Source organism: Oncorhynchus tshawytscha, linkage group LG23 (assembly GCF_018296145.1).
Source record: "Oncorhynchus tshawytscha isolate Ot180627B linkage group LG23, Otsh_v2.0, whole genome shotgun sequence".
In the NCBI taxonomy this organism is placed as follows: Eukaryota; Metazoa; Chordata; class Actinopteri; order Salmoniformes; family Salmonidae; genus Oncorhynchus; species Oncorhynchus tshawytscha.
The window spans coordinates 24,839,219-24,853,469 of record NC_056451.1 but is presented as its reverse complement, the minus strand read 5'-3'; the positions used below and the strand labels follow the sequence as shown (position 1 = coordinate 24,853,469).

Here is a 14,251-nt window from a genome sequence, read left to right as displayed (position 1 = left end):
CAGGGCGGATTGCAGAGCTCTTGAAAAAGAACACTGCAAATATTGACTCTTTGCATCAACTTCATGTAATTGTCAATAAAAGCCTTTGACACTTATGAAATGCATGTAATTATACTTCAATATTCCGTAGTCTGACAAAAATATCTAAAGACACTGAAGCAGCAAACTTTGTGGAAATTAATATTTGTGTCATTCTCAAAACTTTTGGCCACGACTGTACACTGTTGGTTGAGCCTGTTACTTACTGCCAGCAAAGCTTAGGTGTGTGCGTGTACCGGTTGGTCGCGCTTGTTTGCCTATAATAAAACTACCGTCTGTGAGTGTCAATGAAGGAGAACAAAACGTCTCAGGAATAAAGTCGGGGTTGTGTGGTGCTTAATTGTTATTTGCTCTTCTTCGTACCAGGTAATTCACACTTTGAGAAGTCATTTAAATGTTATATTTTGAGAGACATTAGTTTTTCTACATGATTTTCACTCCCTTTAACACAGAACAAAAATATAAACACAACATGCAACAATTTAAAATAATTTTAGTTACAGTTGATATAAGGAAATAAGTCAATTGAAATAAAATCATTAGGCCCTAATCTATGGATTTCACATAACTGGGAATACAGATATGCATCGGTTGGCCACAGATACCTGAAAAAAAAGGCCTGGATCTGAATCCTTTGCATAGAGTTGATCAGGCTGTTGATTGTGGCCTGTGGAATGTTGTCCTACTCCTCTTCGATGGCTGTGCAAAGTTTCTGGATATTGGTGGGAACTGGAACATGTTGTACACGTTGATCCAGAGCATCCCAAACATGCTCAATGGGTGACATGTTTGGTGAGTATGCAGGCAGACCAAGGAAGAACAGGGACATTTTCAGTTTGATGTGATGACTGCGGATGAATGGCACGACATTGAGCCTCAGGATCTCGTCACGGTACCTCTGTGCATTCAAATTGCCATTGCTTAAATGTAATTGTTTTCACTGTCTGTAGCTTATGCCTGCCAATACCATAACCCCACCACCAAGGGGCACTGTTCACAACGTTGACATTGGTAATCCGCTCACCCACACGACGCCACACACTCTGTCTGCCACCTGCCAGGTACAGTTAAAACCGGGATTCATCCATGAAGAGCACACTTCTCCAGCATGCCAGTGGCCGTCGAAGGTGAGTATTCGCCCACTGAAGTTGGTTACGATGCTGAACTGCAGGACTACGAGCACGCAGAAGAGCTTCCCTGAGACTGTTTCTGACAGTTTGTGCAGAAATTCTTTGGTTGTGCAAACCCACTTTGATCAGCTGACCAGGTGGCTGGTCGCAGACCATTCCGCAGGTGAAGAAGCCAGGTGTGAAGGTCCTGGGTTGGCGTGGTTTCACGTGGTCTGCGGTTGTGAGGCCGGTTGGACATACTGATTCTCTAAAACCACTATGGAGCCGGCTTATGGAAGAGTAATTAACATTAAAACCTCTGGCAACAGCTCTGGTTGACATTCCTGCAGTCAGCATGCCAATTGCATGCTACCTCAACTTGAGTCATCTGTGGCATTGTGTTGTGTGACAATACTGCACATGTATTGTCCCCAGCATAAGTTGCACCTGTGTAATGCTCATGCTTTTTAATCAGCTTCTTGATATGCCACACCTGTGAGGTGGATGGATTATCTTGGCATAGTAGAAATGCTCACTAACAGGGATATAAATCAATGTATGCACAATTTGAGATAAATACTTTTTTGGAACATTTCTGTGATCTTTTATTTCAGTTTCAAAAATGTCCAAATTATTTAAAAATAATAATAATAATTGAATATTGTATGTGTATGTATATTACTGGAAATATTGATCACATTCCTTGTGTATGATCATATATTTTGATACATTGAATGTTAATATTGTGAACCTATGTTATACATTTTACCTCCTGTTTTAGCAAGTAATGTCACTGAGTACTAGCCCTATATATAGGACCTTCCACCTCACCTGGGATATGGATGCCTGATGAAAATTTAAGGGTCGAAACGTTGTTATAAATAAATATCAACTGGGAGCATGAGCAGCAGTGTGCGGCCTTTTCCTATCTGTTTTTTATCAGCTCATGAAAAATGGGACCAACGCTTTACATGTTGCGTTTCTATTTTTGTTCAGTATATAATCGAAAAAGGTTGATTATTCTCAATGATCGTCAATGCCCTAGGGAAATAACATTATTAACATTATTGGGACAATGCATCCAACTGAACATTTTTCACGAAACGAAATGAGTAAAGTTTATTTTCAGTCAGTATGTAAAAGAGACAGAATATGTCCAACCTACTTCCAGAGTTTGAAAACACTGTGCTCCGTCTGTAAAGATTAGCATTTTGCCTTCGTATATCACATGCGCCGGAAACGCATGTTTGTTTCTTCCGGGAATCAACCTGTGCTCGGAAAAAAACACGTGCGTAAATTTAATCTGTGAACTGGAATCAAGGATCGAATAAATACATTATACTTTAACTATTGCACAGGTGAGTTATGGAGAGTTGTCGTGATTGTTTGTGTCATACACAAGTGAATGAACAAGTCATGGTGACGGATTTGGACTGCGCATTAGACACAATTCCAGCTAACTAATGTTAGCTAACTAGCATTCTTTACGGCTCATAGCAACCTCATGAGATGAACGTTGGTTTGTCTCTAGAATACAACTCGTCTGTTTTTAACTGGAGTCAATGTGTCGTTACCTAACGTTAACTAATTACCGGCACATCACCACTACTTGAATATTGGGGGGGATACCATTGATGGATAACGGCAGCATGCGTGGAAATGTGTACTAACGATTAGCAGTTAAACTAAATAGCAGTCAACTAAATAGCTAGATAACTACCAAACATTCTTATGACAATAATGCCGACTTGGCATATGAAAAGGACGTTCCACGTATTATAATAATTAACGTTACATATAACACCGTGATGTTAGAGACTATTTCACATTGTTTTTTATTTATCCACATCAGAGTGCTGGTCAGTTAAGAGGTGATATGTTTTCAGGAACATTTTCAATAAACACTTAAAGTTTAGCTGATTTGTCGTTAATTATAATTTTGTTATTTGCAACATTCTTGGAACAGATTCTGAGCAACATGTTACTGAGAATATAGCTAGCTACCAGCTTTCAGAGCTGCCATCAGTGCATAGATAGTGACTACCTTCATTCCATGATCCTATGCCTTAGTGTGTGAATCCAACATGATCATGAGCTATATCTTCTCTCCAGACTACCTGTGTAGGTGTCAGTCATGGGCAGGAAGTTGGATCCCACCACTTATGTGAAGAAGGGGCCGGGGCGGAAGTCCAGGAAGCAGAAAGGAGCAGAGACTGAGCTGGCCAAGTTCTTAACGGATGGTGAGAGGGATGCTATTATAACATACAGCTTCTAAAGAGCTGAAGTCATGCTCAGTATAACTTCACTTGCTGGGAGTACAGTGGCACTAAAGCAAAGATGCATGACTGGGATGCTTACTAAATAACTATGCTTGTCATTTGCAGAGGATACTGCACCAAAACGACTGTCAAGCAGGTCCAGGAAAAGGTCAGTTTGTAATCTTTTGGATGTTATGTTATCAATCCCTCTTTTAAATCACTGTAATGTGTCACACACTTTTGCTGAAGATGATGATCATGTTTTGTAGAGCTGGGAAGCGAGCTCAAGTGACCAAAAAGCCCAAGGAAAGCATTGAGAAGGAGGAGCCAAAAAAAGGTAAGTTACTGTTAATTTGTAAGCATTGTAAGTCACCCCAGTCCATGTGGATCCAGAGTCAGACAGCCCCATCCATTCACTGTGTTCTCAATACAATAGCCATGAATGTCTATGGGGATTTAATGGGTTTGTTTCCCCTGCTCTCAAGGATTCACAGATGAAAATAGTGAATGGCTGAAGCCAGCAAAGAGGAAGCGTGAGGTCGGTCAATCAGATAACGAGGACGACAGTGACAGCCAATGGGAGCAGGAAGAGGATGAGGGACAAGAGGGTGGGGAGAACAATAAAGGGAAAAAACTGCTAATTGAAGGAGATGGTGACGATGATGACCTGGTTGATGACTACGGTGCATTGGAGGACAGCAGTGAAGGAGAGGGGGAAGTAGACGGTGATGGAGAGGAGGTATGTGAAATTATTCACTGAATTTGTGTCCAGGACATGTTCTAAATGGCAAAACAATGTTCGTCCTTCAAAGTTATTACTGTTCTGTAGCAAGGTGCTGAATCTTTGTCTGTTGAATCATCTGTTCCATACTCCTCTTTTCATCCCTCGTTCAGCTGCTCCCCATCGAGCGAGCTGCCAGGAAGCAGAAGAAGCTGCAGGAAGCCATGGGCCAGGAGAGTGATGACGATGATGAGGATGATGATAAGAGGAAGAGTGGAGATGAAGACATGGATGAAGATGACACGGTACAGGCTAATTTAGATGAGATGGACAAATTCATTCTACCTGGAGCAGAGGAAATAGCAAAAGAGGGTGAGTTTAGAGCTTGGATTTGTACCTTTTTTAAATTTTGTAATTTTTAGATTTAATAGTTCTGCTTTATGTTATGCCTGTTTACACATTGCTACATGTTCTTTATCAGTGCCTGTGGACTCCATCTGTACTGAGTTTCTTTCTCTCTCCTGTGATTGCAGGCGTTTTGCTTGTAGACCTGCAGACCATCCACCAGAGAATAAAGGACAACGTGGACGTTCTCTCTCACTTTGCTACCAAGAGGGAGGAGGGGAAAGAGAGAACAGAGTACCTCTCTCTCCTCAAAAAGGATCTTTCCACTTACTACAGCTACAACAATTTCCTCATAGACAAACTGCTGGATATCTTCCCAGTGTCAGAGGTATGTGTCATTGCTTTGTTCTCCCAAATGTCATAGAAACACAAAATGAACAGGAATCTTTGGAAGGTTATGTTTTGTTGTAATGGTTTTGTCATCATGCTAAGCTAAGGCTTCCCTCCTTTTATGTGCTTTTTAGCTGATTGATTTCCTGGAGGCCAATGAAATTCAGCGACCTGTCACCATTCGGACCAATACACTGAAGACAAGGAGGAGGGACTTGGCTCAGGTAAAAATCTCTTTCAACTTGGATCAAATAAAGGTGCCCCAAATCCACCCCTACCCCCTAGGCATTTGTGTTTCTCTGAAGGGATTAAGACTAAAGGTCCATTTGGATGAGACCAAAGGATAATTGGATGCTTATTAGTAATGCCTGTTCCTCTGCCAGACTGACCAAGTGACATGTATGTTTGTCCCAGGCCCTGATCAACAGAGGGGTGAATCTGGATCCTCTGGGGAAGTGGTCTAAAGTGGGCCTGGTCATCTTTGACTCCTCAGTACCCATCGGTCAGTGCCAGCACACTCCAACCTTTTTATATTTGTATGAAAGATTAGACTGTTAATTCTCTATTTAGTACTGTTATCCTGCTTTCTGTGTGTTATGAGTAAGTATGCATGAATTGATGAGTGTATACCCTAGCTGTGTTTTCCCATTCCCAGGTGCGACCCCAGAGTACCTAGCTGGTCACTACATGCTGCAGGGAGCCTCCAGCTTCCTGCCTGTCATGGCTCTCTCTCCCCAGGAGGGGGAGACTGTGCTCGACATGAGCTCAGCTCCCGGGGGAAAGACCACCTATATGGGTGAGGATGTTAAAAATGAGAGTTGAATGACAATGATCACAATACTGTTTACTGCTGTTGGTCTCTACAATTAGCCTAACAATCAAGGGCAGCCTTTCTTGGGTTGCGACATGGGAGTTAGAATAGAAAACCTCATTTTGACATTTGGTTGTGCAGCAGCAGTTTTTCTCTTGCTATGTCAGTCAATAACCACGTTTCCATCCAGTTTTTATGCCAGTAAAGTCATAATGTATAAAATTAGATAAATTACTGTAATTGCCGTCTGAATTTGTTCGGTCGACATGGTGGGATCTTTTTGTGTCTGTAAAATTAATTATGCGAGAAATGGCGGCGGAAACGTGACTCGGGAAACCATGCAATTTCTTCATCTACAGATGAAAAAAGTGGTGAAAGTGCACGGTGATGAGCTTGATGCTCCTCTCCAATAAATATCAAGGATCTTGTTCTGGTGACATGATGATCGATGCATGACTGCTGTTTGACGAATACAAATATTCTCGCTTTCATCCATAAAAAAACGAATGTAGACTATCCTACACGCACTGCATCTGAGAGTGCACATACCAAGACCAGAGTAGGCACATCTGCTGTGAAACAAATTGTCGGTAGAGTTGAAAAGATGATGGAAACTTTAGATATTTATTTGGTACGTGAAAAGGTACATTTTGTGTGCACTTCGTCATCACGCAAGTCGGTTTGGTGAAAATACACCACTGGTGGGAAAATGTGCATATTTAGATTTTAGAATATTTACATGAAAATCTGTTAACAATTGGATGGAAACCTAGCTACTCACAATTACTTAATTAGCCATGTCAGCAAACACTTTTTAGATTGGTAAGATAGTCTAGCCAGCTATCTAATCATGGCTGAATACTGACCAGGCACACAGGGCACGTGCCCAAGGGCCCCCCCACTGATTTTGTTAGTCACTCTTACTCAGATATCATATTAAAATGGCATAAGTCATGGCAAAGTGTGTAGAATTGCAGGAAATTCACTTTAAAACTAAAATGTTTTTCATGCGAGGTGAGGTAGCCCCCCAACCATATCTCGCTTAGGGCCCCTGATCTAGGGGCATGACAGGCAAGACTTGTCTTTGTATTTGATTACTTATTTATTGTGTATATGTGTGTCCCCCACAGCCCAGTTGATGAGGAACACAGGAGTGATTGTGGCCAATGATGCCAGTGCTGACAGACTGAAGAGTGTGGTGGGCAACATCCACCGTCTGGGAGTCACCAACTCAATGATCTGTAACTACGACGGGAGGCAGTTCCCTAAGGTAATGAGAGAGGTTCTTGCTCTACATGCAGTTTATACATGTACTGTATAAACACAATATAAGTATGTATGTTACACCCATTGATGGTATGTTAACCTGTTGGTTACTATATTTGCAGGTAATGGGTGGGTTTGACAGAGTGCTGCTTGATGCTCCCTGCTCAGGCACAGGAGTCATCTCCAAAGACCCTGCTGTGAAGACCAGTAAAGTGAGAAAAAACCTATTATACACTACATGGGCCTTTAGATTTATAGTAGACACTGGCCTTTAATGACAACTTCCTGTTCATGTCTTCCTAATCCTACGTCCTGTCTCTCAGGACGAGTCTGACATCCAACGGTTGGCCCACCTGCAGAAGGAGCTCATCCTGGCGGCCATCGACTCGGTCAACGCTGAGTCTCCCTCTGGAGGCTATCTGGTGTACTGCACATGCTCTATCATGGTGGGAACACAGTGTCACACTGATGACAAATAAACACATTCTACATTGTGAGGCTTTACTTCAAGTGAATTGCAATGATTTCTTGTATTGTAGCCTTTTTTTAGGTGTATGTACAAAATGTCTGTGATAGTTAAATGAATTTGGAGTAGAATAGTTACCTCATTGACTTCATCACCAGGTGGAGGAGAACGAGTGGGTAGTGGACTACGCTCTCAAGAAAAGAAACGTCAAACTTGTCCAGACTGGACTGGACTTTGGCAAAGAAGGCTTCACCAGGTAAAGGGGTTATAAGAACACCACATTATTCACATTCATCCAGATATTTACCCGTACCACCCTAACCATTTCCTCATGCAATATGAACAAATATATTCTCTCCATTTAGATTCAAAGAGAGACGATTCCATCCCTCTCTGAAACTCTCACGCCGGTTCTATCCTCATTCCCACAACATGGACGGTTTCTTTGTGGCCAAGCTGAAAAAGTTCTCCAACACTGTCCCAACCACAGCAGTTGAAAAGGGTAAAGTAGATGTCATCTTGGATCTAATAAACCACAATGCTTTGTCCGGTATCATGGAAACACCACTTGTGTTATGTAAAACTAACATCCTGTTATTGTCACTATTCCAGACGGAGAAGAGGAAACCAAGCCATCTGAGGCAGTAGAGGTTACAGCTAATTCCTCTGATGAGGACGGGCCATCTAAAGCAGGGTCTAAGAACAAGTCCAAGAAGCAGAAGCCAGTCCCTGGCAAGCCAGCCATGTCACAGAAGGCCACAGCCAACGGGAAGCCAGCCAAAAGCATCGGCAAGAAAACAACAAACCCAAGCACCTTGAAAAAGAGTGAGAAACCAACCGGGCAGAAAAAGGCGAAGATCGCTAAGATGGATGGTGGGACTGTGAAAGTGGACGGAGAGCTCAAGAAGTCCAACACAGTCAAAACAGAAGGGGAAACGACCAAAGAATTAAAGGAAGGGAGCAGGTTTGAGAAAAAGGGCGATAAACAGAGGAAATCCCCCACGCAGAGCAAGAAGAGAATGGGGAAGAACAAATTCAATAAGTTGAAGAAGCTGCTGAAAAAAGAAGAGGTTGGACAATGAATATGTATAAAATGTTTATGAAAATGAAGACTAATTATTTTGCAGTTGTCACTTGTTAGAGAGGTCTAATTGTCATGACAGATAAGTAATTTTCACAAGAGTTAGGATAAATATTGCCTCCCTCCGGACTGAAAATCACTGCAGCAGGCCCTCCATCGAGGGCCCTGAGCCCCTGCCCCCTTTGGAGTAGTAGATGTTGTCCCTAACCACACAGATACTAAATCAGATATTTTTCATGGCCCTCTTGGATGATTGGTTTTAGGTTAGGGATATGGTAATCTCATCCTAGATCTGTGGTTGAGGGCAAAGTTCTAACTTCAACTCTTGTTAAACATTTTAACATTTCACATTTTATTCCTTCCTTGCAATGTTATCTGTTTGGTTTAATTACATTGTGTCTTTTGATCAAATTGATATGTATTGTAAAGACTAATCCTTGAGACAATAAAATGTCTCTGTTTGCCATTTTACCCCCATCTTGTGTTTATTTGTATATTACTGCAGTATTGTTGGCTGTGTATGACATCAAATATGTTATTAGATAGTTTTCATTAACAGTACGTTTAAGCAATTACATTCAGTAAGTGCACAGTGCAAATACAATATCCTTATGCATTATCGATTGATATTAAAATACCGGTACAGATTTGATCGGATCAAACCAAATAACTCGTCCTCGCCGGAAGTTGTGTTGTTTACATTTTCCAAGATGGCGGCGGGAATGTATTTGGAACACTATTTGGACAGTGAGTTAATTTTCTATTATTTAAAAAAATTAAAGATACAAATCTGCTAATGTTTTCGATAGTTTAGCTATCAATTTGAATTTATCTGCATATTTAGTCAATGCATTGCAAGAAGGAATGCTTTATTTGGAGAATTAGGCCGCTAGCTAACTTACCTAGCTAAGCCACCCCAACGGTCGTTTCGCCTGCTAGGCAGCAGCCTAGCTAGCTAGAGTATCATCACAAATTGAAGATGCATTTGTTATACCAATAGTTTGTATTAAAGAATAATAATCAGTTAAAGTTAATGATTGTTGATTTCTCATCACAGGCATAGAGAACCTGCCATTTGAACTGCAGAGGAACTTCAATTTGATGAGGGACTTGGATCAACGTACGGAGGGTGAGAAATAACACTAACTACAACTGTTACCGACCAATTCACTACTCTGCAGAGTATGTGTGAACCATGTTTACAATGCATAATAAAGTAGCAGTCATCCCACTCACACACCCACAAGTTGTGCATTTGAATTGCCCATGATGAATGTATGCAAATGAAATCTGTCTAGACTCCATAACAACCAGATTACCAGGAATAAAGAACATTCATGTCCACGGTCCTCAACAATTTACCATTCAATGATCTGCTAATCTTCCAACATCGTCAGGTCATATAGACCAAAAACTGCACAACAATTCTGTGAGGCGTCTTTACATAGCAGGACGTTATTGGGATTTCTTAGATCCATTCATACCTGTAAAAGCCCTAGATACACATACTTCATTAAGAAAAAAATGTTATGTGGAAGCAAGTGACACAGTAACACACACCACATCAGGCTGATATTCTCAGACCAGTGGCATCGATAAAAATTGCTTATCCAAACTTCTCACCCAACCCATCTGCCTTTCTCACAGATCTAAAGGGGCAGATAGACTCCCTGGCAAAGGATTACACATCCAACGCCAGGACCCTCTCGTCTGAACAGAAGCTTACTATTCTGAGGCAGATCCAGCAGTCGTACAGCAAAAGCAAGGAGTTTGGGGATGACAAAGTGCAACTGGCCATGCAGACTTATGAGATGGTCAGTAGTAGTACTTTGGAGCTCTGTGCTTCCTTTGTATTGGAGCCTGTGTGGGTCAGTCAAATGAATCCTAAAGTGCAGTGGTTGTTCCCTAGGTGGACAAGCACATCCGGAGACTGGACACAGACCTGGCCCGCTTTGAGGCCGACCTGAAGGAGAAGCAGATAGAGAGCACAGACTATGATTCCACCTCCAGTAAGGGAAAGAAAAGTACGTATTTGAAGTGGGTGTGTGTACGTGCAGGTCTATTTCTCTTGAATGTTTGCCTTGTAGCATCTTGGCACACTTGAAAATATCAAATCATTACGAACAATGGTAAATGTATTGTCATTTTGGAGTCACTTTTATTGTTAATAAGAATGTTTCTAAACACTCTACATTAACATGGATGCTACCATGATTATGGATAGTCCTGAATGAATCGTGACTTAATGGTGAAAGGGTAGCATGTCTTGGCGGTATATTTGTGTGTAACTTTCTCACTAATCATTATTCACAATTCATTCAGGGCTATCCATAATCATGGCATCGACCTTAATGTTTAGAAACATGATATTCTTATTTACAATAAAAGTGACTCCAAAATGACAATGCATTTACCATTCATTTCTATTAGGCCCAAAATGATCAGAAACACAACCAAAACAAAGTTTGTACAGTCACAAGCTTGATGTAATCGTTGCGTGCTGGGAATATGGGACCAAATAATAAACGTTTTACTATTTTAATACACAAAGGTGAATTTGTCCCACTGCTTTTGGTCCCCTAAAATGGGGGTGACTATGTACAAAAAGTGTTGTAATTTCTAAACAATTCACCCGATATGGACGATTTTTTTTTTTAAAAGTCACTTTCCCAATACATTTGGAGCTCACTGTATATTTAATGCTATGTTTTGATATTTCAGGTGAGTCCAGGGGGCTGAAAGAGAAGAAGGTGGCTAAAACTCGGTCTAAAGTGAAGAGCTCAGATGAAGATGGCAGTCCGAAGAGTGCACAGAAGAAAGTCAAACTTCTCCAGCCGTACGTTTGTTATTGTGCTCTCTATCACTTCCTTCCTTGAAGACAATCTTCTTCATTGGCCTTAATTGTGTGTGTACTCATCCACCACTCTCTCATTGTCAGGGGGGAGTTCACTGCTCCAGCTGCTAACTTTGGGAACGTGCATCCCTCTGACGTGCTGGACATGCCAGTGGACCCCAATGAGCCCACCTACTGCCTGTGTCACCAGGTGTCCTATGGAGAGATGATTGGCTGTGACAACACAGATGTGAGTTTCCCCAGAAACTTCCCCTGAGTTCCCCCAGTGTGTGCACTGACCTGACCTATATTGTTGTGTTGATCCTGGTTCTTGAAAGCTACAGTGTGTACAGACTTCATCAAACCCCTGTGTTGATTGTTTTTGCAGTGTTCCATCGAGTGGTTCCACTTTGCCTGCGTGGGCCTGACGACGAAACCAAGAGGGAAATGGTGAGGGAATCAGCCAACCGACACAGGCTAACTGTACATACTACACTCACTGGCCAGTTTTTATTAGATACACACACCTAGTACAGGGTCAGACCCCCCCTTTGGCTCCAGAACAGCCTGAATTCTCTGGTGGCATGGATTCTACAGGTCAGAAATGTTCCACAGGGATGTTTGTCCATGCTGATGCGATGGCATCACGCAGTTGCTGCAGATTGGACAGCGGTACGCAGTTGACACCGGGCTGGATGGGTCCATGGACTTACTCTGCTTATAATAAATCCTGACTCTGCCAACAGCATGACGCAACAGGAAACGGGATTCGTTGGACCAGGCAATTTTTTTCCACTCCTCAATCGTCTAGTGTTGGTGATCGCGTGCCCACTGAAGCTGCTCTTCTTGTTTTTAGCTGATAGGAGTGGAACCTAGTGTGGTCGTCTGCTATAATAGCCCATTCGTGACAAGGATCGATAAGTTGTGCATTCCTAGATGCCGTTCTGCACAGCACTGTTGCACTGCGCCGTTATTTGTCTGTTTGCGGGCCCGCCTGTCAGCTTGTACGATTCTTGCCCTTCTCCTCCGACCTCTCATCAACGCTCTGTTTTTGCTCACAGGACTGCTGCTGACTGGATGTTTTTTGTTTGTCACACCGTTCTCGGTAAACTGTAGACACTGTCATGCGTGAAAAGCTCAGGAGGGCAGCCGTTTCTGAGATATTGGATCCGGCGCGCCTAGCAATGATGATCATACCACACTCAAAATCGCTTAGGTCACTCGTTTTGCCAATTTTAACGTTCAATCGAACAGTAACTGAATGCCTGTCTGCCTGTTTTATATAGCAAGCCACGGCCATGTGACTCACTGTCTGTAGGAGCGATCCATTTTTATGAACAGGGTGGTGTACCTAATAAACTGGCCGGTGAGTATGTATCTTTCACAAAGCTGAAATAGTGATGGGATTTTAAGGTTTACAACTGAATATTTCCTTTTTTCTAACTGCAGGTATTGTCCACGCTGCTCTCAAGACAGAAAGAGAAAGTAAGCCCCTAAGGTACTTAGGGGCCAACCGATTGTCGAGTCAGGATACTACGTTAGTAATGAAGAGAAAGTAATGTGACATTTTCTGTCCACAGGATCGTATTACATTGTTTATCGGTCTTCTAGCATAGAGCAATTGGTGCTTTCTTTTTTTGTTTACTTGATTTAATGTAGTGTGAAGGAGATATGTGGTTACAGATGTATTTAAATATATTTCAAAGGTTATGAGAGTTGATAGTTATGAGAGTTGCTTTGTGTTTTTTTTTTAGTTTTCTTTGTTTCTATTTTTTTGTAACTGAACAATAAACACTAAAATTTGACAGTTAGTGTCCATAATACTGTAGTGTGTGTTTGACTACATGTGATTGACTGGAGTGAAGTGGATTGCCATATTGTAATGGATGCAGTGTTGGACCATCGAGAACTATTGTGCTTTCAAGTTTGTTACATCATTTTCGATTATATTGTGTGTGCTCTAAAAAAAAATGCATTTTACCCTGACAGCGTGAGTGAGGAAAGGTTCATTTAAGACAGCGCTTTTATCTGTTTGGTAGTTAGTTGATTGAACTACATTTTACTTTTTACATTTTAAATGTGATGGAACTTGTTTAGAGAGAATACATTTCATAAGGGAAATATCAATGCTGTAGCTGACACCTGGGTACATGTGAGGAAAATTGTATTTTCAGTTTGAATACAGCTACTACCTCAAATCAGGCTTGTCCTTTATCATGTAGATTGGTTCTGAACAGCATAGCTACAATTGCATGAGGTTATCGGATTTACTGTACTTGATATTGCAATATTTGAGTTTGCAGTAATAAAGTATCAATAACATTGTAGCGTCAGTTATCCGCAGACAGATGGCGTAGTTTGTTCACGGAAGAGGGTCAGTGGGAGGAGGGGAGCGATGCCGATGACGTAGTCCTTTGGCGCGCTGCTGTTAAAAATCAAAACCTTTCCGCAAGAACCGTTTAGAGCAGAACCGTGCTGTTTCAATCTGTTCAACAGTTTCTAAAGATCCGAAATTATGGCTAAGACTGAGCAGCACTACAAAAAGTATTGGTAAGTGTGTGTTATACTTGGTTAACGTTATTTATGTCTGGACTTTCTTAGTTATGAAATGTAGCTAGTCAGCAAGTTGATTAAAAACAACGTTAAATACTGTAACGTTAGCTGTCTTAACTTTAGCTAGCTACGTTAATATATTTATATTGTGGCTAACTAAGGTAGCTAACTATCGTTAGCTAGTTTGCGAAGAAATCGAAACAAACAACTAACTTGGTCAAAAGAACTAGCGAATTTAGCTAATACATTAACTAGCGAACACGTTTGTTAGGGTGAGTGGGTCGTTTATAGCTACATGGAATGAACGTAGCTTACTATAATTAACGTTAAAGTTACCTAGAATGTCAACCACTCGGCTAACAAGTTGTTTTTTCGTGTA

General features: G+C 41.5%; 2 protein-coding genes across 2 annotated transcripts; both read left to right on the top strand.

The window, feature by feature from the left end:
• The first annotated feature begins 2,355 nt into the window (after positions 1-2,355).
• Positions 2,356-8,957, top strand: LOC112222717 (NOP2 nucleolar protein homolog (yeast)). Its single transcript, XM_024385441.2, has 16 exons — positions 2,356-2,506; positions 3,261-3,388; positions 3,533-3,575; positions 3,676-3,743; positions 3,892-4,145; positions 4,301-4,499; positions 4,661-4,860; positions 4,997-5,086; positions 5,277-5,364; positions 5,518-5,658; positions 6,804-6,943; positions 7,062-7,151; positions 7,263-7,385; positions 7,564-7,661; positions 7,771-7,907; positions 8,018-8,957. The coding sequence occupies exons 2-16, from the start codon at positions 3,283-3,285 to the stop codon at positions 8,485-8,487; spliced, it is 2,247 nt and encodes a 748-aa protein (XP_024241209.2). The 5' UTR covers positions 2,356-2,506; positions 3,261-3,282; the 3' UTR covers positions 8,488-8,957.
• A 182-nt stretch (positions 8,958-9,139) lies between these two features.
• On the top strand, positions 9,140-13,124 carry LOC121840627 (inhibitor of growth protein 4-like). The gene is made up of 8 exons (XM_042304996.1): positions 9,140-9,233; positions 9,544-9,615; positions 10,134-10,300; positions 10,396-10,510; positions 11,208-11,322; positions 11,425-11,569; positions 11,708-11,769; positions 12,769-13,124. Exons 1-8 carry the CDS (start codon positions 9,197-9,199, stop codon positions 12,806-12,808), a joined length of 753 nt encoding a protein of 250 aa, XP_042160930.1. The 5' UTR covers positions 9,140-9,196; the 3' UTR covers positions 12,809-13,124.
• The last annotated feature ends 1,127 nt before the right edge of the window (positions 13,125-14,251 follow it).

What these genes read in the sequence shown, in the direction of transcription:
- LOC112222717 (XM_024385441.2), top strand. Translation starts at nt 3,283, where the DNA reads ATGGGCAGGAAGTTGGATCCCACCACTTATGTGAAGAAGGGGCCGGGG. An exon ending in GGCCAAGTTCTTAACGGATG is followed by an intron (nt 3,389 to 3,532) that starts GTGAGAGGGATG and finishes TGTCATTTGCAG; the next exon opens with AGGATACTGCACCAAAACGA. An exon ending in GGAGGAGGGACTTGGCTCAG is followed by an intron (nt 5,087 to 5,276) that starts GTAAAAATCTCT and finishes TGTTTGTCCCAG; the next exon opens with GCCCTGATCAACAGAGGGGT.
- LOC121840627 (XM_042304996.1), top strand. Translation starts at nt 9,197, where the DNA reads ATGGCGGCGGGAATGTATTTGGAACACTATTTGGACA. An exon ending in TTTGGAACACTATTTGGACA is followed by an intron (nt 9,234 to 9,543) that starts GTGAGTTAATTT and finishes TTCTCATCACAG; the next exon opens with GCATAGAGAACCTGCCATTT. An exon ending in ACGAAACCAAGAGGGAAATG is followed by an intron (nt 11,770 to 12,768) that starts GTGAGGGAATCA and finishes TTCTAACTGCAG; the next exon opens with GTATTGTCCACGCTGCTCTC.